Genomic DNA, 21,356 nt, shown 5'->3' with positions numbered 1-21,356 from the left:
GACCGACGTGAAAGAGTCTCCAGAAGACAAGGAGAACCTCATGCTGGCTGGCTGCAACACCGCTCAACATGAAAGCTTTGGTGGTGGCTCAGTGATGGTCTGGGGAGACAAACCCTAGCCATGGAGGGACCTCTACTGCCATTAGGTATCGAGATGAAATCCTTGAACCCATTGTCAGGCCCTACGCTGGTGCAGTAGCAGTAGCTGGTCCTAGAGTGGTTTCCTCCTCATGCATGACATTGCCTGGCCTCGCGTGGCAAGAGTAAGCGGGCGGGACCCGGAGGATGAAGGAATTGATACGCTCGAATGGCCTTCACGATCCCGACGTCACCTCGAGGACCTTGCGTTTTGGTCCATGAGGCAGCGCAAGGTTGCTCCTCCCACAGATCTGCTGCTGTAACACACGACGACGGAACTCGCCTGCTTCAAGCAACTGCGCCGCCTGACTTCGCGCGCCTGCACTGCGACCGGTCCACTTCATAGCAAGCCGCCGTTGTTGAAATGAACTTGATTTCATCCGACGATGGCAACATTTACAGCAAGTAGTGAAACATTCAGTAATAACGATCGAATCATATTAACAGCAAAAACAACAATATCATCATGACAGCAGTGACATCAGAGATATTGGCTCAACTTACATCCTTCCGTGAGTGGTCAAGTGGGCCCAGGCTGGGGCCCAGGCTGGGGCCCAGGCTGGGGCCCAGGCTCCTCTGCAGATGTTTCTTTTGGCCTCTCTCCTCACGGCATCCAGACAGGTGGAGATTGACATCACTTACTTATTATAGAGGATCCGCAAAAGCTGCACACAAACTTGATGACGTGCTCAACATCAATGATGTCCGTATGTACTACAAAAATCGGGTTAGGATTGCAAGCGCAACCTTGTTCAGTGTAGCCTACGCTACAGCGGTATTATATTTCCTCTTCAGCTGTTCGCTGGTGCAAACAAAAAGTCAAATCGCATTTGTTGTTGTTAATGGTACGAGCCAGAAATACCTCTGAATTGCGACCTCTTCTCCGTGTCCGCTTTCCTTTGTTTTTCTGAGCCGCCCCGGAGGGCGTTGACCATCTTTTCATATTGCAATTCAGGGCAAATTTGACAGCCGCCGCACTGATAAGCTGTAGCGTCCCCCTCCCCTCTCACCCGACACCGCACGCCGTGCTCCATCGCTTTTCAGTGGCAGGTTAAGCGAGGGGAGCGCATGAGGGCAGGACGCCATTGCAAATGATTACTACTGTTATTTCTTCTCATTTGATTTCACGTGCAAGATTTTTTTTTTCTTCGGGCCTGGAAGCAGCAAAGTGCCACTGACCGCCACTTGGCCTACGCCCTGGATTGGGCGCAAATCTGGTCAGGACCGCCTCTGCGCATCTTCGTCGACACGGGCGCCGTATTCTTGTGCGAGCGAGCAGCCGCTGGCGGTAAACGATAGCGAAGCGTCCCGAAAGATTTTGTCAGTAACAAACAAATGAGGCTGTAATCAAGCAGGTCAAAGGTCCCGCGCCAGAGCTTAAAGCGTCCTTATGCTGAGCAGCGCTTGAAGGTGACAAACCGGTTTCCCAAAGTGACAATGGCCTTTCTCACATGGCCGTGAGCATTAACGATGTTCTGTTCTCTTCAAAGTGACTCATGTAATTGATTAATTGCAGCAAGAAAATGTGAAGAGAAATGTGGCTTGACAAGACCCGCCTAAAACATAACAACTGCTTGCGTGAGAACAAAAGGGAAATTAATTAAAAGCCTCACCTGAAAGCAAAATGTGTCCTTTGTTGGCGCCGCGAGGCAGGATATAAACCGCCGGCGCAGGATCGACAGCAAACCCAGGCGCAGACTTGATTGATTCAGTGCGGTGAGTACACCCTTCCACTTGGTGCCACTTGGTGCCACTTGGTGCCACTTGGTGCCACTTGGTGCCGTTTCCTTCAACACAGCATCTATGTTGGGCATATTTCGCTGGTTTTCAAATGGAGGGAAAGACTCGTGATTTGCGACTCGGGCCAAAGCCAACGTTGCTTTATGCGCTTTGAGATGTTGGTCCAACGGGCGCTTGAAGACTTGAAGTGAGAGCAATGCGGAAACAGTTGGAGATGGGCTTGAGGACAGGAAAGGTTAGCCGGGGCCGGCGCCGGCAGAGGTTCCGCGCTCCAAACGGCGGCATCGCTCCACTCGGACCCGGCCGCTTGTCCGCCTGCGTTGCAATAGCGGCCGCCTCCCCCTTCGCTTCTCCCGATGCACGTTGACTGTTCCCTTTCACTGTCTGTCTTACAGAGCCACGTCGGACACAATGAGGACTTTGGAGCTGTTCACGTTTGTCCTTTTACTCGGTAAGTCGGCCAACTGTAACGAACGCCGTGACTCGTCATCGCGTAACGTGAGCTAAACGCAACGCAATTCAACCGACAGGAAGCATCAGCCTGCCGACCATTCGGGCCCAGACTCCAGATGAGAACGATGCACCAACACCACCGCCGCCGCCACCACCAACACCATCAACACCATCAACTGACCCAGACCCTTTGCCATCTTCCGATTGTGTAACCGTGGATGAAAATTACCAGCTGGGTTTACAGATTCTAGACGATAATGTCGGCCTTTCTGTGCGTTATTTTAATGGCAAAATTTGGATTATGGGGGTGAGTTATCCTAATGGCTATCCAGACCCAACAACTCCCACCACAATTTCAGACGACACTCCAATCACAATAGCCACCCCCACAACGGCCACCACAACGACCACCACCCTAGCCTCAGGGCTCACGGCAGACGAAAATGATTAATTGGCTCATTATCTGTGCTGTGCATTCGAGCTGCGGCTCGATTTCCTTTTGAAAGTCACGATGCCATCAAGACTTTTCTGTTGCTTGCAATCTCCTTCCTGAATCAATTCTTCACGATTGTCCTTACGGTGTGACATGAAAACACTCGATTGGTTTCCATGATGTTTGCACGCTCACTTCTGGTGAACTTTTCTTTGCTTAAATAAAACTCATGAGCTCGCACTGTTTGTGGCGTCTTCCTTTTTTTATCCACGTACATCATTTCCATTTTCAATTTGAAAAATGTGACTGATTATTTTGCTCTTCGCTTTGAAATTTAACACCCAAAAATGCCCGAGTAGATATCCCAAACTCGGATGTCAAAGCCGAATGACAGAAAAGTGGGGAAAGGTTTTTTCCCGCCGTGTTCTCACATTTATTAAGTCTTTTTTTGTCGCTCCCACTGGAATGGTGAAGATCATCGAAGAAATCAGAACGATAACATCTTCAAACGCTGATTCGATTTATTGAGGGGGGGGGTGTCATTTTTTGCAAAGATGACGATTTTTATTGAGCGCATTCAAGCCTGACCACCTCCAGACCTCCTCCATCAAGAAATGACTTTGAGGAAGCCGCCTTGCCTTTCGGTTTGCGTTTGCTTGATGATCTCGGACAATCTAAAGTAGGCCAATTGTGGTCGCGCGTCTGTCCTGCGGCCGGGATGTCGCGGGTTCGATGGATCCCCGGCCGGCTCATACGTACGAAAGACAATCAAAAAGGGAGCCGGTAACTCTGTTGGAGATTGACGCGGCCTTTTGGGTTGGAATCGGAGGCTTAAGTTTGGCTTTGACCAACCAATCAGCGAGTGGGCCGAGACGTCGCGGCGCCATTCGGGGGTCCGTGCGCTGCCGTGTCGTGGGGTGTGTTGTATGAAAGAAAAGAAATGGAACAAATATCTGACTTGAGGGCAGAGGTGGCAAACGCAATTTCTGGACGCTCCAAAGTGTACGCGGAGGTTCCCTCGGTGAAAATCATACACATATTTAGTCATCGCCTCATGAAATGAGGACTTTCCCTAACGCCACTTTTTAAGGGTCTCGGCGGCGTCTCGGAACGCGAGGCCTTTTTACTCCGTCTCGGACAAGCTTTTTGGGGGGACGGAGACCTTCCAGTGGCGACACTTCAGTCACGGTCCAAGTTGTCCCAACCCGACTTCAATCGGACGTGACCACGTTTCACTTCCGGCACTCAATTCTCATAGCCAGTCCTCATTTTCACCGTTCTGATTTCCAGCAGCTGTTTTTTGCCGAGAAACGTTTGAGGTGGCCGGACAAGCCGACACGCCTCCTGCCCGAGTGGGACGGCTTCATATTCCACGCAAGGTGCGACTTGGCAAGCTAAGCCGTCGCCGTCCCACAGAGCATTTGAACACAAACACCGCATCCGTAGTCACAAAACATTCCCGTCTTTTACATGTTGTGTATCGCATTTCACACCAGAATCCAAAAAGAAGTGCACTTTTGTATTTTAGGGCAAAGGAGCTGGTTTATTCCCGGAGGGGGAAAAAAGCATCATCTTGTTCATGTGCACCGACGGGTGCTGCTGTCGCCAAATGAGTTTGTTGTCTTCCCAACTTACGTCATTGGAAGGTGACAGAACGCTTGTTTTAGAAATTCATTCCATTCTGCTGGATTTCACTTTCCTTTTTCTTTGGTCCTTCCTCTGGTCTCCCGACGGCGGTGTTCGGTTTAGGGTATGGGATTTTTTTTATAGATTTTTGGTGAACTCGTGAATACACACGCACACAAAATAATTAAAAAAATGAAAATAAAAAAGGAGCAATGATGATGACATGTCAAATTGGTGAAATTACCGAATGAACAATACCGAGCTCTTAAAAAAAATAAAATAAAAAAAAATTCATTCCATTCATCTTTTGCTGCGACTCAACATTTAAACAAACTTTCATAAACGCGGGATCTTTATATATTTGTTTACATAAATATACAAAAAAGGATTTATCCTGGCAGCTCAGCGCCCCTCAACCTCTGACCCCAAAATGGCCCCATTCCTATTTCCGTGAATCCCCTTTTATGTTCCAGACCACGAGCTGGGTGTGCCTTGCAGTGGAGGCGGCAGAGTAACCGCTCCAAATGCCCCCCCCCCCAAAAAAACAGCTCCAAGTTTGCAACTTGGCAGCAAGGAACGCGAACTTGAGGCATTCGTTTCATTCAACAACTTCAATTTGGTTTTGCTCTTCATTTTGGACAGAAGACTCGGCAAGTTCAAAGAAAAGCGAAGGCAGTGGTCAGTGTTTTTTAACAAGTAAAACAAGTGTGGGGGGGGGGGGGTGCTGCTTTGAAGACCCCCTTTTTCTTTCATGGCTCAGTTCCTTAGACCCCAATAATAGATTTGGCACAGGCATCTTTTGTTGAATACAATTATGAAATAAAAGATATACAAGTTCCCTCCAGTAAACATAATTAAGCATATCATCTATACATGAATTTAAGGCAAGTTGTTTATGTTGAACGAATTTAAAACTTCATAAATGACGCCGTTTCCACCAAGTACCGTCTCAACTGTAAATGTATAGGATGGTATGGCGAGAAACATTTCTTGGGAGGAGCAATATGGCGGCCGCGCCGCTTCAAAAGTCTTGGCCTATCAGCTATCCAGTCCTAAATTCAGATCAGTGAATGTCGTGCAGCTAAGCGATGCGACGCCAACAACGCTTCACCAATCGGCCAATGAGAGAGCAGAGCACAACATTTCTTTGGTGTGTGTGTGGTTTATTCCAAGAAAAGGATGCAGTGAGTTTACTTCTTCTTGGAGACTCCCACGGTGCGACCGCGGCGACCGGTAGTCTTGGTGTGCTGGCCGCGCACGCGCAAGCTGCAAAGGGAAGGGACAGCGTGTTACGAGGAGACTTGTCTGTGTCCCTGCCCCCCCCAAGTTCAAAGTTCACGCGGGCGAGCGAAGCCTCACCCCCAAAAGTGTCGGAGGCCGCGATGGGCTCGGATCTTCTTCAGCCTCTCCAGGTCTTCTCGCAGCTTGTTGTCCAGACCGTTGGCCAACACCTGAAAGCAGGCAACTCAACTTTGGTCTTGGAGGCTTTTTTTCAAGTTGGAATATTGAAGTGCACATCTCAAGGCCGGTCCCACCCCCGCCTTGCGCCCGAAAGAGGGAATCGTAATTCGCCGGCTGCAACTAATCCATCATGACATTCATTGACGGCTATTTTGACAATCAAGTGAATCATTCTTCAACTTCAAAAGAAACAATGATCAAAACTGTTGTCTACTAATTGCATCATTAATTGCTTGTCATCGTTGCAGCTCTAATTTAAGGTATTACGGTGGATTCGGGGCAATACTCAAATATTAGATGGCTTGTTTTTTCCCCTCTAATATCTGGTTTCTACGCAATACGCTTTTTCAGCCATCACGTGCGGGTCTGAAACTTAAAAAGGGTTCGGCCAAAACAGGAAAGGTGCCATTTTCTTCCACCCACCTGACTGAATTTCCCATCCTTGACGTCCTTCTGCCTGTTGAGGAACCAGTCCGGGATTTTGTACTGGCGAGGGTTCTGCATGATGGTCACCACTCGCTCCACCTGCACACAAGGCGCTCGCTCGCTCGGTCCCGGACGAAACTTCAACCGGAGCGAGAGGTTGCGCGTTGCTCACCTCCTCCTCGGTCAGCTCGCCCGCCCTCTTGTTGAGGTCGATGTCCGCCTTCCTCAGGACCACGTGGGCGTAGCGTCTGCCCACACCCTGACAAACCCCATTGTTGGATGCGCAAAAACAAGAAAAAAGAAAAGAAATGTAGATCAACAACAGGAAGCGCAGAGCAGCACCAGGAGCCTCCTCGCTTGCTTCCTTACCTTGATGGCAGTGATGGCAAAGGCGATCTTCCTCCTTCCATCGATGTTCGTGTTCAAAACACGAAGAATGTGCTGGAACTTCTCGGGGATAACCAAAGCCTACAGACACAACACATCAGCTGCCACTACAAGGTGACCACAAAGCAACGGTCTTCATTTAAAGGCAAACATCTGAGCTCACGTTGTTTCCCGACAATTATAAATGACAACAGCTTGCAAACAAACTCATTTAGCATCTCAAAATGTCAAATAGGCAACAAACGGTGGGTCTCCAAATCGCTACCTTCTTAAAACAATGGTAAAGTCAGATTTTGAGCCCAAAAATATGTTTTGGCCTAAAACATCATCTCATTGGGATAGTGGCCACTTCTACTAAAACCTACGACATCCTCAGGTCAACACTATCGATCAATTCTACCCCTGAAATTTAATTACTGATCAATATCATCCCTAGTTGTTAAAAGTTTTTCATGTTTCGGATAGGACGGGGCTGACAATATGCAGTCAATTTGTTGTTGAGGAGTTGATGAATGAACATATGAAGCAAAAAAAAGATAAAAAATAAAAGGTACCTTCGCCCTTTTAGCAAATGTGACAAACATAACGCTAATAGTTTACCACAACGCTAAAGTGAGGGCGTCATCTTATTGAATTCCTAGTAAGATGCTTAGAGCAAACAGTCAGTAGTGTACAAAAAGAGTGCGAGTCTGTAAATGAGACACTTTAACGCTCAACCGACGCAGACATTGTTACATTATTCGCGGCATCTTCTCCAGCGGCGACGACTCCAAATTCGCTTTTAAAGTCCTTGTTCGCCCTCACTCATCAACAATTCATCGCGTTATCTGCTCACACACACTACACGCGCCATTTAAAGACACCGATGGCGCAGATGAACATATATTTGGACTGGATGACAGCAGATTTGAATCGTTGAGCAGAATTCTCACCATCTTGCAAGCTGGTTCCACGCAAAGAGGAAGTGACGCGTTTCTCGCGACAGTTTGATCTGGCTAAGGGCGGAAGTGGGTCCATCACTTTCAATTGTCCGACAACTTTATCAACATACGTTGTTCTTTCAATCGGGCGACAACTGTTCCTTAACATTTTTTATTTTTGCTGGATTAGTTTTGTCATATTTGTTGCATGCATTTAGCTGCTTTTCCTAAATGTGACGAATGATGTATTAAGTTCGTATTCAGTTTTCCATTCATGTATTTAATTAAATAACAGGGTAATTTATTGGAAACAACACAATTCCAAATATAAGTCATATGCTGAATGTGAGATATACTGTGTGTTTTTCAAAAGCAATTAGTTACTTAATAATTGTATAATGTAATTCTTTAAAAATGCAATTAAAAATTAAAAGTGTCGCGTACCATCAACAGCACGTTTCGAATTGAAGATAAGATGTCAAAAACAATGTCGAAATATGCAAGCTTATCCTCAACATGCATGTAAGATTTTGCTGGAGCGTTAGCGAAAAACGTCTATAATTTTTCGTTGTTTTGCTTTCGTTTGGTGGAGTTTTGCCCCCCGACCCACCCACACCCCCCCCCCCCCCCCACGTGACGTCAAGTAACAATGGCGGAGGCTTCCGCGGATGCGAACACCGCGGAGAGGACGGCGCAAGTGGCCATGGCCTTCTTTCACGACGAGGTGACTTTTATTGGTGTTGATGTCGAGTGTGGTTCAAGCAAGGTGTCGTCCTTGTTCATTCGAGCTCGTTCAGCAAGCCTTCCTCTTCCTCTTCCCTGGAAGTCATTAGCATCCATTCATTAGCGTTAGCAAAACAAGATGACATCATGCTATTCCACTGTAGAGACACATAGCCATACTTTACTTCTAGTCAGCTCTCCATTGTAGTGCTGTTGCGATGTGTAGTGAGTACAGGTTAGACTTTATACAGGATCGCACCTTCAATATTTCCCACAACGCATCTTGAAACGTAGCGCACAACCGACGCTTACCAGAAAAGCAAATCTATCCTGTGACTGGACTGTTTCGGTTGTCTGAGGGCAGAGGTGAACGTTGGCGAGCAGCAGTATGGTTTCATGCCAAAAAGGACTAACACAGATGCATTATTTATTTGGAGGATGTTGACAGAGAAGGTCCGAAAGAGCGGCACTTTGTCTTTGTAGATCTGGAGAAAGCTCACGACAGGGTGCCCAGAGAGGAACTGTGGTTATGGACGAGGAAGTCTGGAGTGGCAGAGAAGTATGTTCACTGTAAGACAGTGGTGAGGTGTGCTGTAGGTGTGACGGAGGAGTTCAAAGTGGAAGTGGGACTGCTATGGTAACGGGCAGGATGACAGACGAGATTAGACAGGAATCTCCTTGGACTATGATGTCCGCTGATGACATTGTGATCTGTCGTGAGAGCAGGGAACAGGTGGAGGAGAAGCTCCAGGCGTGGAGGTTTGCCCTGGAAAGGAGGGGATAGAAGGTTTGCCGTAGCGACACGGAGTATCTGCGTGTGAATGGGAGGGACCCGAGTGGAAGAGGGAGCTTACAGGGAGAAGAGACCAGGAAGGTGGAGGAGTTGAAGTATTTGGGGTCAACAGTCCAGAGCAATGGAGAGTGTGGGAAAAGAAGTGAAGAAGCGTGGTGTGCCGGCAGGCTGGAACGGGTGGAGGAAAGTGGCAGGTGGTGACACAAGAGTTTCAGCTCACATGAAAGGAAAGGAAAGGTTCATCAAACTGTGGTGAGACCAGCCATGCTGTTTGGTCTGGAGACACAGCGCCACTGAGGAGAAGACAGGAGGCAGAGATCCGAGATCCGAGATCCGAGATCAGAGATGAAGATGCTGAGCTTCTCTTTGGGAGTGACCGGGATGGATAGAATCAGCGACGAGTACATCGGAGGGACAGCTCCGATGTTAGAGGCCTTCGGAGATCAAGTCAGAGAGGCCAGACTGAGATGGTTTGGGCATGTCCAGAGGAGATAGAAGCCACACGAAGCTTGTGTACTTACTTGATTTAAACTCGGGCACGTGTTGACAGTATGTCATCAAGAGCCATACTGGGAAGGCCAATCGAAGACGGAAAACCCCAACGAAGTCAGTGCTCCCGACTGCCGAGACACGCAAAGCGCTATTCGGCGAGGGCCAAAATCCTTTTGCAAGTTCAGCAAAACATCACGACACGGATGTACATGAAGCGCTTTGCTTATTTTGTTCTCGAAAAAGAAACGCAATGCGCTTGATTGTAATGATGTGATAGCGTGATTTAATTCACGGCGAAAACTTTTTGTCATCGGACTGAGGATTCGGTGGCGGCAGCGGCTATCTAAAAATGGAGTGACCAGGGAGTCGGGAATGAGGAATGGGTGCGCTCGGAACCGACCACTCTTTCCCCAATCGCTACAAATTGCTTTTGGCGAAAGCGTTTGCTAACAGATTGCATGCCTTTCCCCAGACGAGTGACGGGGAAATGGCCCAGCTGCAACTCGGAGAACTGGACCTGACCACCGATGACTTGATCTTGGATGAAGTCGACCGTAAGGCCGCACGCGCGGGGAAGCCACTTCAATGGACATTTGACAGACAAACACGAGCCCATTGCCTCTATACGTAACTTTTTTTAAGTCTGCCATCGGTAGCACTAGCAGCAGAAGCTTGATCGGGGTTTGTCTTGCGGCTGAGCCGAAGGCCGACTTGTTGACGTGGCGTCTTGTTCCCGCAGTTCACATCCAGGCCAATCTGGAGGACGAGCTCGTCAAGGAAGCGCTTCAGACGGTGAGCGTTTTCATTTGTCCTTCCGCGAGCTCGTACCACGGCGCCGCTGACCTGCGTTTTCCGCAGGGCGTGGACCTTCGCCAGTACTCCAAACAGGTGGAGGCGGAGCTTGAGCGCATTGAGCAGGCCTCCATCAAGGACTGTATCCTCTTTGCTTTGGTTGTTTTGCCAGCTAGCAAACATTCACTTGCATCCATTTCAACAAAATGTCACCGATGGGGAGGCGGGCCCTCCTTCAGCCCAACCTTTGCGCTTCATCAAAGGACAAGGAGAAGCCGAAACAGTTGAAGCGTTTATCGCTATGAGCTCTTTCTCGCCTGTGTCGAAAGAAGTTGATATCAACTGAGCCGAGCATCATCTTGCGCACCAGAACCGCATCAAACGCACACACGACCATGAACTAAAGACTGAAGTTCAAGTTTGGCTCAGCCCCGCTGATACGAATAGTTGGAAAAGTCCGACCGTCGGCCTCGGGCTTTCCCAACGGCGCTCGTGGAGTCCCGCAGGTTTCCTTCTCGGAAAGATCACAATCGGCATCCGGCTGACGCAGAGCCCGCTGATGATGTCAATCTGTCACGATAACGTTCCGACAATAATGTTCATCCGACCGCTAGCTAATGCTGGCTAACTTATTAGCTCGTAGCATGGAGCCGTAGTAGCCACTCGTTGATTTACTGTCATTGAGGGTCAAGTTGTTTTTCATCCAAAAGATGAGAGAAATTTGATGTGAAAGTTTTACATCCGAAATGTTCGACATTATCTGCTGACAAATAAGGAAGACGGGTAAAAATGATTGTCGCGACTAAAACCGGATGAATGAAATGATGTTTTCTTGGACTCAAATGAAAAAGTGACCAAATACAAACGGGATGAGGGTGACTAAGTATGATCAAAACTAACACGCGCGATTGAAACTGGGACAGAACTTTAAAAAAATGGCGGATCAAATGAACACCACTGTGGAGTCCTGTTTTGCGTGAGCTGCGCGGTCGTCTGGGTCAGGAAAGATGTTGTTGTTTTTCCTGAGCGTCATCAGACATCAAGGAGAGCCAGAACATCGCTGCGCTGCACCAGCAGATCAGCGCCTGTGACGCCATTTTGGAGGTGAGCGCGCGTGGCGGTGCGGCGTTCCGGCGTTCCGGCGTTCCGGCACCGAGCCGCCTTCCTTTCCTTTCCCTTCCCTGCCTTGCAGCGCATGGAGGAGATGCTGAGCGGCTTCCAGAGCGACCTGTCGTCCATCAGCTGCGAGATCCACACGCTGCAGCAGCAGTCGCTCAGCATGAACGTGCGTCTGAAGAACCGGCAGGCGGTCCGCAGCCACCTCAGCCAGCTGGTGGACGAGCTGCTGGTGCCCGGCGCCATGATCTCGTGAGACACGCCCGTATTCATTGGGACTGTTCAAGTATTGCGGCTTGTCTGGGAAGGGAAGTCAAAGATTGTTGGACTGTGGCGCGCTTGACTCTCTGTGGGGTGGGCCGCGGTCGATCTGGGCCGGGGGTCTCTGGGAGGACATTGCTCCCTGTGGTGGTGGGCCGTCATCCCTCTCAGTGTGGATGAGCTCTTCCTGGGTGCCTTTCCTCACAGGGTTTTTCTGTGCCCCGCCATGTTGGGGTTTGTGTGTGCGTGTGTGGGTTTGAGCATGGGGATGCTGGGGGGGGTGGGGGTGGGGGGGGCTTATCTTTTGATTGTACTATGAATGTTTTCATTGTTCAGCACCTTGAGTTGCATTTTAATGTATGAAAGGCGCTTTATAAATAAAGGTTGATTGATATGCCACCGCTGTTCATACTCCTTTTGTTGGAATATGAATGCAGCCCCCCCCTCCCCCCAAAAAAAATTTCCACCAGCTTTTATCCATCTCGGGTGGCCATTTTGGTCCGGTGAAGGTGATGAGGCTTCACAGTCCAAAGTGTAAACGCTGCATCTTCCACTTGCTGACCGGCCGTCGCTTCGTTGCGCATTTTCGCCACATCCTAAAATCCGGTACCCCCGACTTTTCGGGAGTGTGTTGTAAAAGGGGGCGCCTGCCCGTCTTTGTCCATCCAGCACCGTCCTGGACAGTCCGGTGACGGAGCAGGACTTTGTGGAGCAGCTGCACGAGCTCAACAACAAGATCAACCTGGCCAAGGAGCTCAGCTTCCGAGAGACGCTGGCGTGCTCCGACATCCAGGACATCGTGGACCGCCTCAAGATCAAGGTGAGCCGCGCTTGGCGCCATTTTGACATTTGTATTTTGCACTTAAAGAACAAACAAAAGTCATCATCGCCATCAGCCCAGACTTGGCACCTTGCAAGATGTGCCCGGACTAGCGGCCATCATGAAATTCTCTCCCTCTTTGTTTGCGCACACTGGACCGTAACGGCGTCTTGATGATTTCTCGCCACTCGCCACCTTCTCAACCGCCGTCCACCAATAGTTGCCTGCGGGCACGAGACGGCCGCGGCGCTGACAGGCCGACGTAATGGAGCAGCGCTTATCGTCTTGGTCGTTTAAAGTGCGAGAAAGAAGCGCACAGGCAAGCCAAGTCTGCCGTACTTAAATCCCTCACAATCCATTTGAAAACAATTTCCAATGGACAGACGTGCGCAAAGGCGACTTTCCGAGCAGACGCAAGCGTGTCGTATCAATGGCCCCGCCCACGTCTGTTATGTATTTGCTGTGACACTTTGACACAATTGAAGAGGTGGCAGGTGTCTTGATGACAGGCCTACCTGCCCTGGAAACTGCTCGGCCAATGATAAAGACGCCTTTTGTTACCTTGGCGACCAGAAGCAGAACTCCAGATTGGCAACTTGTTTGCACCTTCCAGGGTTGTGTGCGTGTGCGTGTGCGTGTGCGTGTGCGTGTGTGTGCGTGTGTGTGTGAAGCTCGAGTAGGTAAAGTAGAGCAAGGCAACATTTTTGCTGGTGCAGGCATCATTTGTTAATTGATTTATTGAAAAGGGGCAATGCACATAAATGAAGAAAGTTGATTTATGCAAATTCCAAAAGAGTCTGAAAGGGCTTCACAGATGGCAAATATTGAGCGGCACTCCCCGACCATGCGGGCAAAAAACAAACGAACCCCGTTTGGGCCCGCAGATGGTCCAGAATCGTCCTTAGAAGCAAAAGGGAATATAACGCTGAAATGAGAAGTGACTTTTTGAACGGACCGTGCACATTGACTGTGAAAAGCACTTTTTAAAAACAATTCAAACGCTGTTGTATTTTCTTGGCTTCCTTTACATGTCCCAATACTTTTGTCTTTTTGTCTTTTCTATCCCAGGCGGTGTCGAAGATTCGAGAGTTCATCCTTCAGAAGATTTACTCCTTCAGGAAGCCCATGACCAACTATCAGATCCCACAGAACACTCTGCTCAAGTACAGGTGCGTGCGTCCGCGCGCGCACGCACACACACACTCGTACGAGCGAGCGAGCGACGTCAACGTGAGCGCGCGCGCGTGTGTGCGTGCAGATTCTTCTACCAATTCCTCCTGGCCAACGAGAGGACGGTGGCTAAGGAGGTACGCGACGATTACGTGGACACCATGAGTAAGATCTACTTCAGCTACTTCAAGTCTTACAGCGGCCGACTGCTCAAAGTGCAGGTGAGCCAGCGCGCGCACACGCAAACTTCTCGCACGCCATGCGCTCCCGTGTCGTAACGCTTCGCTCACACACGCCCTACAATTACACAGCAGGTGGCTAATTATCTTTAATTGGCTTGAGGTTTTGTGTTGAAATGGTTCCAGAAGTTCTAAAAAGGGAAAAGGTGAGTATAAAGTTCACATCATCTTGTGACAAGCTGTTTCCAGAATGTTCTGGCTTGTTTTTTTTGTTGAGTTTTTAACTGGAGGTCGTAGGTTCAAGCGCGGGTGGGCGATCACTTTCGGCTGGCGGAGGGCCTCGCCTGCAGGCCGACCTCGGCGCCAACGTTCAGCTTGCCTTCTGCTGTCGCGTTTGAATAAGACCTTCCCGTTTCCGGCAAAACGAAAAACATTTTTAAAATGGCCGATGCGGATATTCATCCAAATGCTGAATATCGCCCGGCCAATAATCGTTCTATCCTTTCTTGTGGTTTGTGAGTTCACGGAACTGCAGTGGTTCATCTTTCCTCCAATTCCAAGATTTGCACAAAATGGCAGTCTATGAATTTTGAAAATCACACGATGGCTTCCCGGAGAAAAGGTTGGCCTTTTTGTGCAAGTCCATAACTTGCCATCATATTTCTTCCACGCTACTTGAGGAAACCTTTCTCTGATTGGCTGACGAGTTTCAGTTTGAAGCTTTCAGGTGGAAATTCCCACGCATCCAAATGACTCGGCGTCACTTCGCCCTAAAAAGAACAAACTCCTCCCCGTCTGATTTCATCTGGAGAATTTTCAAGTTCATTTGGAAATTGTACAAAGATGGCGTCTGGCCACTGGTAATTGCTCCGTCAACTTATTGAGATGCTATTTGGTCCTTGTCTTGCTTTGAAGACGCTGAAAAACGAGGAACGATGACGTGTCCTTTGTGAAAGCAAACCAAGATTAGTTTGATTGTTCAAATAAGTAGCCGCGCGCGCTCACTTCATTTATATGCAAAGACGCGTTCGTTCGTTGTAAAGCAGCTGTCGGTATACAATAAAGAGGAGACAAAGGCTGGGGAATCACCCACGTCAGTCATCATCATCATCATCATCATCATTATCATCATCATCATCATTATCTTCACCATGGTCATTATGGTAGGAGCTGATCAGTGCCTTGTCTGCGTCTGTGTGCAGTACGAGGAAGTGGCCGACAAGGACGATCTGATGGGGGTTGAAGACACCGCCAAAAAGGGTATCGAGTCCGTCCGTCTGTCTGTCTGTGTGCGTGTGGCTGTCATAATAGCTTTGTAATTGGATTGAGTAAAAGGGCACACCTTAGGTGCCTGTGAGATGGGGGGGGGTGTGTGCGCTTCATTGTTGTGTGTGCGTGCGCTTCATTGTTAATGAGGTGGCACGCAAGGATGTGAAGAGGAGAAAAAAATGCCTGGCGCTTCTTGAATGTTCGGGTGTGTCTGCCCAAAAAATGCTGGAGCACCGTCTTAAGGTGCAGCAGCGCAACGCAACCGCACAAAAACTCCACACATGACTTGAATTGTTAATAATCAGTCACAGTTGTCGTCCATATGGTCGCGTAACACAAAAACCACGCGCGCACGCGCGCACGCACGCGCGCACGCACGCACGCACGCACGCCTTGGATGTGTTTGCCAGTCACGTCTGCAACAAATGTCGTTTTTCTTCCCTTCTCCAAAGGAGGAAGGAAGAAGGCTCGACCTGAGATGGGCAGCGGTGCTGTTTGAATGATGGCATTTTTCGAAACCCAAAATCTGGAACACGTCACAGCCATGACTGCACCAAAAAGTCCAATCATCCCAAGTGAACGGAAAAATCCTCCTTTTCGTCCCTTTTGCGGCTCAACGTGGCTCCAATTTCACGGTCATTTGCACTCGCGCTGTCCAACCATTCCGTGATTTAATCCGAGGAATCTTCCAATTGCGGTCAATCACGATTGGCGGCTTGAAAGAAAGGCTTTTCGAAATCAACATTTCACATTTGAAGAGCTGTTTTCCTTCTTCAACATTCCGTGTTATGAGGACGTCCCCATCGTCACACGCTCGCCCTCCTCTTAATTACTTGCACGATTTGAAAAAATGAGCCCAACAGTTTGACATGAGCAGATATTCTGCTTGAATGCTTTTTTTGATTGCATATTGCTCAAACCCGACCCGCGCTACCTGGAGCGGAACCATCCACGCGCCATCATCTGCGCTCAAAATCAATCGTGTGATTAATCTGCGTTAATACATGATTAATTTTTCAATTATTTTTTTTTTCGATTTCAATCTCGCCCCCTCGCGTCGCTTTGTGGATGTGCCGTGTTGAATGCGATGCAAAAAAGTGGTTGACGCGTGAGCGCTTGTCGCGATGCTTTCAGGTTTCTTCTCCAAACCGTCTCTGAAGAGCCGCAACACCATCTTCACTCTGGGCCAGAGGGGCGCCGTGCTCGGCCCCCCCGAGCTGGAGGGTCCGATTCTGGTTCCTCACACGGCGCAGAGGGGCGACAGCAGGGTGAGTGCCGCCCGTCCCGCCGACCCGCCGCGACGCTAGCTCCGCCCCTTGCACTCACCTTTGTTTGCGCGGGCGACTGCTGGGACGTGCACGTGTAGTGGCGAGTTACTTTTTCAAAGAAACGCCATTGTTGACTTCCTGTTTACGCCACAACAAGAGAAGTGCTTGATGATGTCATCGTTTGAAGCCAAACTTGCAGCAGCAAAGAAATCGTAATGTTGAACGCGTGAACGCATGTGCGGCCTTCCCACGTTGACATTCCATAAAACACACGAGTCAAGTCGAGGTTGTTGGTGTTTTTCTGTTGATGACACTTTTTTTTTTTCATGACTTTTGTCCCCTTTATTGTGCTGTATGATACTGAAAAAGTTAGCGTTATCTTCTTTTTACAAATACGATCCGATGAGTGTAAAGACGAAGGAAGTGTGAACAAAACGCGCTGTCGCCATCTTTGAGTGTTGAAGGAAGACATCGAAGGCATTTGAAGTTGCCGCCGGCGCCCTTTGAGGGAATCATTGGGGAAGTAATGACTTTATTAATTAGCCGTTCACTCGGATCTTCCAGGACTTGCGCGAGAAGTCGGAGGCGGGCTGAGCTGACATGGCGACGCGTTGATGTTCTGACAAACATGCAGCCCGTTTGAATTTGTGATGAAAAGGACATTTCTAACCCTCGGACAGGCCGCGATGGACGTTTCAATTGGTCAAGTGAAACGCCAGCCCCGTTTAGATTGCTCACGCACGCACGCACGCACGCACGCACGCACGCACGCACGCACGGGAACGCTTGTCTGCCAATCAGCAGCATCAAGATGAGCCGCTGGATGTTTGCGTGTGTGGCGCTCAGTGAGAAGAGAAAAGAGTGTGACGAGGATGATGTTTGCGTTTGAAGGGGAATGTGAAGAATGGCAGCCGGCGAGCGGGCGTGTCGTGTCGCCTGCCGTCCTAAATGAAGCCTTGTGCGCCCGCAGTACCCGTACGAGACGCTGTTCCGCAGCCAACACTACGCCCTGCTGGACAACGGCTGCAGGGAGTTCCTCTTCCTCTGCGACTTCTTCATGGTGGCGGGAAACTCCGCCCTCGACCTCTTCAACAGCATCATGGGGAAAACGCTCAGCATGTTCCTGGTGAGTTCCGTGTGCAGAGCGGCGCCAAATCCTGGCGCGCCCACACCGGAGAAGGACTTGCCCTCGTTCAGCGTTTAAGATCATCAAACCCATGTCGGTATCCGACAAAGATAACCCAAATGCGCTTTTCCGAATTTGGCCAGTAGCAGGATGACATCGTTACATAGAAATGCTCTCAATTTAGGCCACAAGGGGGCAGTATTAGACGGGTCTACCGTTCCTTCAGGTGTTCTTCGGAAGACCTGACAATCGCTCGGCTTTCACGCAGGACTCCGGAGATGTCGGATGTTCTGCTGAGAGGCGAAAATTGCCATGAGTTGAAGTGAAACCAGGAATCCATCATCAAAAGAGTTGTCCGTTATTCTGACACTCAATTGGTTGTCGCACCTCGACTCGTTATGCAGTACAAAATAAGCATCAATGAACAGTAATTGGGGGAGGGGGGCTCAATTTGGTGCAATTAACTCATAGAACAGTCGACTGGCTGCAGGCCGACGACCTCACGGTGACCTCACGGTGACCTCACGGTGACCTCACGGTGACCTGTTTTGTGCGCGCAGAAGAGCATGTCGACGTACGTGTCTGACTGCTACGACGGCATCGCCGTCTTCCTGTGCATCCACATCATCCTGCGCTTCCGAGCCATCGCCGCCAAGAGGAACATTCCGGCTCTGGACAAGTGAGTGCCTGCTCCTGCGCCTGCTCCTGCGCCTGCGCCTGCTCCTGCCCCTGAAAACGGCTGCGTGTCGGTGTGCGTGCCAGGTACTGGGAGGCGGTGCTGGAGCTGCTGTGGCCGCGCTTTGAGCTCATCCTGGAGATGAACATCCACAGCATCAGGAACTCGGACCCTCAGAAGTTGGGGCTGCTTGACACGCGGCCGCACTACGTACGTCATGCGACACGCGCATGCACGCGCTACGGCAGCTCTGCGTCACTCAAAAGCGCCTTTTTGTGAACGCGGTCTCGTCCTTTCTCCCGTCCCCCAAAAGTTTTCTTTGCTTTTCATTTCTGAGAAAATGGGATCCAAAAAGGAAGGTTTTGGTCACTTTTTTCCCCAAGAAAAGTGCCAGCGCTAGTCGGCACACACGGCTCAGGCAAGCCTTCATCAACCCTTCATCAATCTTCATCAATCTTCATCAATCTTCATCAATCTTCATCCGTCTGGTCGGCGGAAGAGAAGACTTGTTTGATTTGTTGCGCAACAGCTGATGGTCATGATGTCCAAAATGGTCTTGAGGGTTCCGCTCAAGATGGCAGGCAGCACAGGTGAGGAATCCGACCAAAAACAAAAAACATGGCTACTCACTCTTGAGTGACAAGACGAGGGCAGGCAAAATTCTCTCAGACCCTCCCCATCCGGGTCACCACCTCGTACAGCCCCCCAACTATGCACGCACAGCGGCAGACATTTGACCTTTTCACTACGCCGGCCGCTGTAGCGCGTTTGGACTCACGCTGGCGCTTGCGACGCTTGCAGGTCCACTTGTCATCGGCCCATGCGGACGTTTCGCTTGTTGGGTGGGCGGCGTTAACGAACGTCTCCGCCCGTGCGCCACATGTCATCTGCGTGCCTGATTTCAGATCACGCGGCGTTACGCCGAGTTTTCGTCGGCCGTCGTCAGCATCAACCAGACGTTCCCCAACGAGAGGACCAACGCTCTGCTGGCTCAGCTGCAGGTACCGCGCGGGTTTAAAGGGCGGGGGGGCGGGTCCGGGGTTTTCGAGCGGGCCACCATCATGTCACGCGGGACCTTTTTCAGGCGGAGGTGGAGAACTTTGTGCTGAAGATGGCGGCCGAGTTCCCGTCCAGAAGGGAGCAACTCATCTTCCTCATCAACAACTACGACATGATGCTCGGCGTGCTCATGGTACGTCCACACGGCGGGTTATCGGAGTTCGGAGATCGGAGATGACATCATTGCGCGTCTTTCAGATGGCTTGCTATTACACAATTCTTAGAAAACTGAAAAAAGGAACACAAACAGAGCCACGCCCCCAAAAAATCGAAGAAAGTGAATGCAAGACGTTTCCGTTTTTGTCCAGGAGAGGGCAGCAGACGACAGCAAGGAGGTGGAAGGCTTCCAGCAGCTGCTGCTGGCCAGGACGCAGGCGAGTGCTGTTTTTTGAGCTTTTATTGTGAAAGGTGCACTTCCCGTGTGTGTTGATGCTGACGCGCTGCGTGTCCCATGATCCCGCCCCCCCGCCGGCAGGAGTTTATTGAGGAGCTCCTGTCGGCGCCCTTCGGGGGGATGATCTCCTTCGTCAAGGAGGCCGAGGCGCTGATGGAGAAAGGGCAGCTGGAGCGCCTGAAGAGCGACGAAGGTGAGCGAGTATCCGAGTACAAATACTCGAATCCCGTCGTCGGCCTGCTGCCTCATCCGTTTCGAGGCGTTGTTGAGCTGGGACCATTTCTGCTGACTGCCATGAAAGCCCATTGGCTTAGCGCGTGTGTGTGCGTGTGTGCGTGTGTGTGTGTGTGTGTGTGTGTGTGTGTGTGTGTGTGTGTGTGTGTGTGTGTGTGTGTTTTTTGTCCCAAATGAAGATATTTGCAAACGTGCTTTTATTTTGTAAAAGCATCATGGAGGTTTTTGCTCATTTTCTGTCCGATTGACTCAAGCTGGAAGCGAATCATCATCATCCGTTTATCAATGGCACGCAGTAACGCCCCGTTTTCATCGAAGGGAGGCAAATCGAAAAATGTTTGACAATCGTAACAATGAAACTTTTGTAGTCAAGAAATGACGAGACTTTCTTCGTCAACGTCTTCTCGTTACTTTGGATGAAGGACGGGGCCGAAAAACAAAATGCACGTTGAGTCACTCCTTGGATTTGAAGTACTCGAGTAGCGAGCGCGTGACTCTTTTCGCTGGTTGTGCTGACGTGTGTGTGCGCGCGCGTGCATAGCTCGCATCTGCCAGCTGGTGCGAGGCTTCTCTGGCTCGTGGAAGCAGTCGGTGGAGGCCATGAGCCAGGACGTGATGAGGTCCTTCACCAACTTCAAGAACGGAACGGGCATCATCCAGGTGAGTGTGACCAGGGCGGCCGGGGCGGCGCGCTTGACGCCGGCTTGACCCCCTCTTCGTCCTCTCCGGCGCAGGGCGCCCTCACCCAGCTGATCCAGTACTACCACGGCTTCCACAAGATCCTCAGCCAGCCCGCCTTCCGCAGTCTGCCGGCCCGATCCGACCTCATCAACCTGCATCACCTCATGGTGGAGGTCAAGAAGCACAAGCCCAACTTCTGACCAGCAGGAAGGTCGTCCAAGTCCAAATCCAACGTGCAGGTTGCGTGCGTGCGTGCGTGCGTGCGCGCGGCCCTTTGCCAGCATTTCCTCCTTCCCGACTCAGCAGATGGCCTAAGTTTGTGTTTTTGATTGTGATTGAGTGGATGAAAAGATGACAACTTTCATCCTCCTTTCAACTCCCCGACCACTTCATCCAAAGTGGACCCATTTAGTTGCTCCGCTGAAAATCCCGTTCGGGGACCGTCACCACCATCAGCGCTCCAAAATCCCGTTGGTCAGTCGGCATTCCCGAGAAACTGGCCAGCTCGTGTCATTTAAGCTGATTTGGAAATGGCAAAGAAATCATCAACATGTTTCATTCAGCTTGATTTTGAATTTGTGTCTTTACAGCTGTTAATAAAAGTTTGTCAAGTTGTCCGTCGGTCATTTTGTATCCAGGAGACGTTTGGGATGGGCTTTAGCACATTTTGCTTGAGACCCCAATTTGCCTAAGGGGGGGCTGCCCTGCCTTCACGCGACG

At 50.1% G+C, this 21,356-nt stretch overlaps 3 protein-coding genes across 3 annotated transcripts; 2 read left to right on the top strand and 1 right to left on the bottom strand.

The window, feature by feature from the left end:
* The first annotated feature begins 1,672 nt into the window (after positions 1 to 1,672).
* On the top strand, positions 1,673 to 3,003 carry LOC147157295 (uncharacterized). The gene is made up of 3 exons (XM_086063312.1): positions 1,673 to 1,728; positions 2,273 to 2,328; positions 2,408 to 3,003. The coding sequence occupies exons 1-3, from the start codon at positions 1,673 to 1,675 to the stop codon at positions 2,779 to 2,781; spliced, it is 486 nt and encodes a 161-aa protein (XP_085919438.1). The 3' UTR covers positions 2,782 to 3,003.
* Positions 3,004 to 5,531: 2,528 nt separating this feature from the next.
* Positions 5,532 to 8,134, bottom strand: rps18 (ribosomal protein S18). Its single transcript, XM_086062624.1, has 7 exons — positions 8,028 to 8,134; positions 7,596 to 7,658; positions 6,646 to 6,744; positions 6,449 to 6,535; positions 6,274 to 6,375; positions 5,749 to 5,840; positions 5,532 to 5,655 (listed from the first exon to the last, which is right to left on the bottom strand). Exons 1-7 carry the CDS (start codon positions 8,103 to 8,105, stop codon positions 5,580 to 5,582), a joined length of 597 nt encoding a protein of 198 aa, XP_085918750.1. The 5' UTR covers positions 8,106 to 8,134; the 3' UTR covers positions 5,532 to 5,579.
* Positions 8,135 to 8,213: 79 nt separating this feature from the next.
* On the top strand, positions 8,214 to 21,250 carry vps52 (VPS52 subunit of GARP complex). Its single transcript, XM_086062208.1, has 20 exons — positions 8,214 to 8,307; positions 10,064 to 10,145; positions 10,331 to 10,383; positions 10,450 to 10,525; positions 11,420 to 11,487; positions 11,576 to 11,751; positions 12,430 to 12,580; positions 13,649 to 13,749; positions 13,839 to 13,971; positions 15,132 to 15,189; positions 16,333 to 16,466; positions 17,437 to 17,592; positions 18,153 to 18,271; positions 18,355 to 18,478; positions 19,174 to 19,269; positions 19,353 to 19,460; positions 19,636 to 19,701; positions 19,803 to 19,914; positions 20,497 to 20,615; positions 20,690 to 21,250. The coding sequence occupies exons 1-20, from the start codon at positions 8,233 to 8,235 to the stop codon at positions 20,834 to 20,836; spliced, it is 2,154 nt and encodes a 717-aa protein (XP_085918334.1). The 5' UTR covers positions 8,214 to 8,232; the 3' UTR covers positions 20,837 to 21,250.
* Positions 21,251 to 21,356: the final 106 nt, after the last annotated feature.

The sequence above is a fragment of the Leptonotus elevatus genome, chromosome 19 (assembly GCF_054856555.1).
Source record: "Leptonotus elevatus isolate MCC_2025b chromosome 19, RoL_Lele_1.0, whole genome shotgun sequence".
In the NCBI taxonomy this organism is placed as follows: Eukaryota; Metazoa; Chordata; class Actinopteri; order Syngnathiformes; family Syngnathidae; genus Leptonotus; species Leptonotus elevatus.
Note: the sequence above shows the minus strand (reverse complement) of the source record. Positions and strands in the feature narration are given on the sequence as shown.

Coding starts and splice junctions, on each gene's coding strand:
- LOC147157295 (XM_086063312.1), top strand. CDS start 1,673: ATGTGGCTTGACAAGACCCGCCTAAAACATAACAACTGCTTGCGTGAG. Junction 1,729..2,272: donor TGCTTGCGTGAGAACAAAAG/GGAAATTAATTA, acceptor TCTGTCTTACAG/AGCCACGTCGGACACAATGA. Junction 2,329..2,407: donor CACGTTTGTCCTTTTACTCG/GTAAGTCGGCCA, acceptor TTCAACCGACAG/GAAGCATCAGCCTGCCGACC.
- vps52 (XM_086062208.1), top strand. CDS start 8,233: ATGGCGGAGGCTTCCGCGGATGCGAACACCGCGGAGAGGACGGCGCAA. Junction 10,526..11,419: donor GCAGGCCTCCATCAAGGACT/GTATCCTCTTTG, acceptor GAGCGTCATCAG/ACATCAAGGAGAGCCAGAAC. Junction 17,593..18,152: donor AAACGCTCAGCATGTTCCTG/GTGAGTTCCGTG, acceptor TTGTGCGCGCAG/AAGAGCATGTCGACGTACGT.
- rps18 (XM_086062624.1), bottom strand. CDS start 8,105: ATGCATGTTGAGGATAAGCTTGCATATTTCGACATTGTTTTTGACATC. Junction 7,659..8,027: donor TTCGAAACGTGCTGTTGATG/GTACGCGACACT, acceptor TTCCGCCCTTAG/CCAGATCAAACTGTCGCGAG. Junction 6,745..7,595: donor TGGAACCAGCTTGCAAGATG/GTGAGAATTCTG, acceptor TTGTGTCTGTAG/GCTTTGGTTATCCCCGAGAA.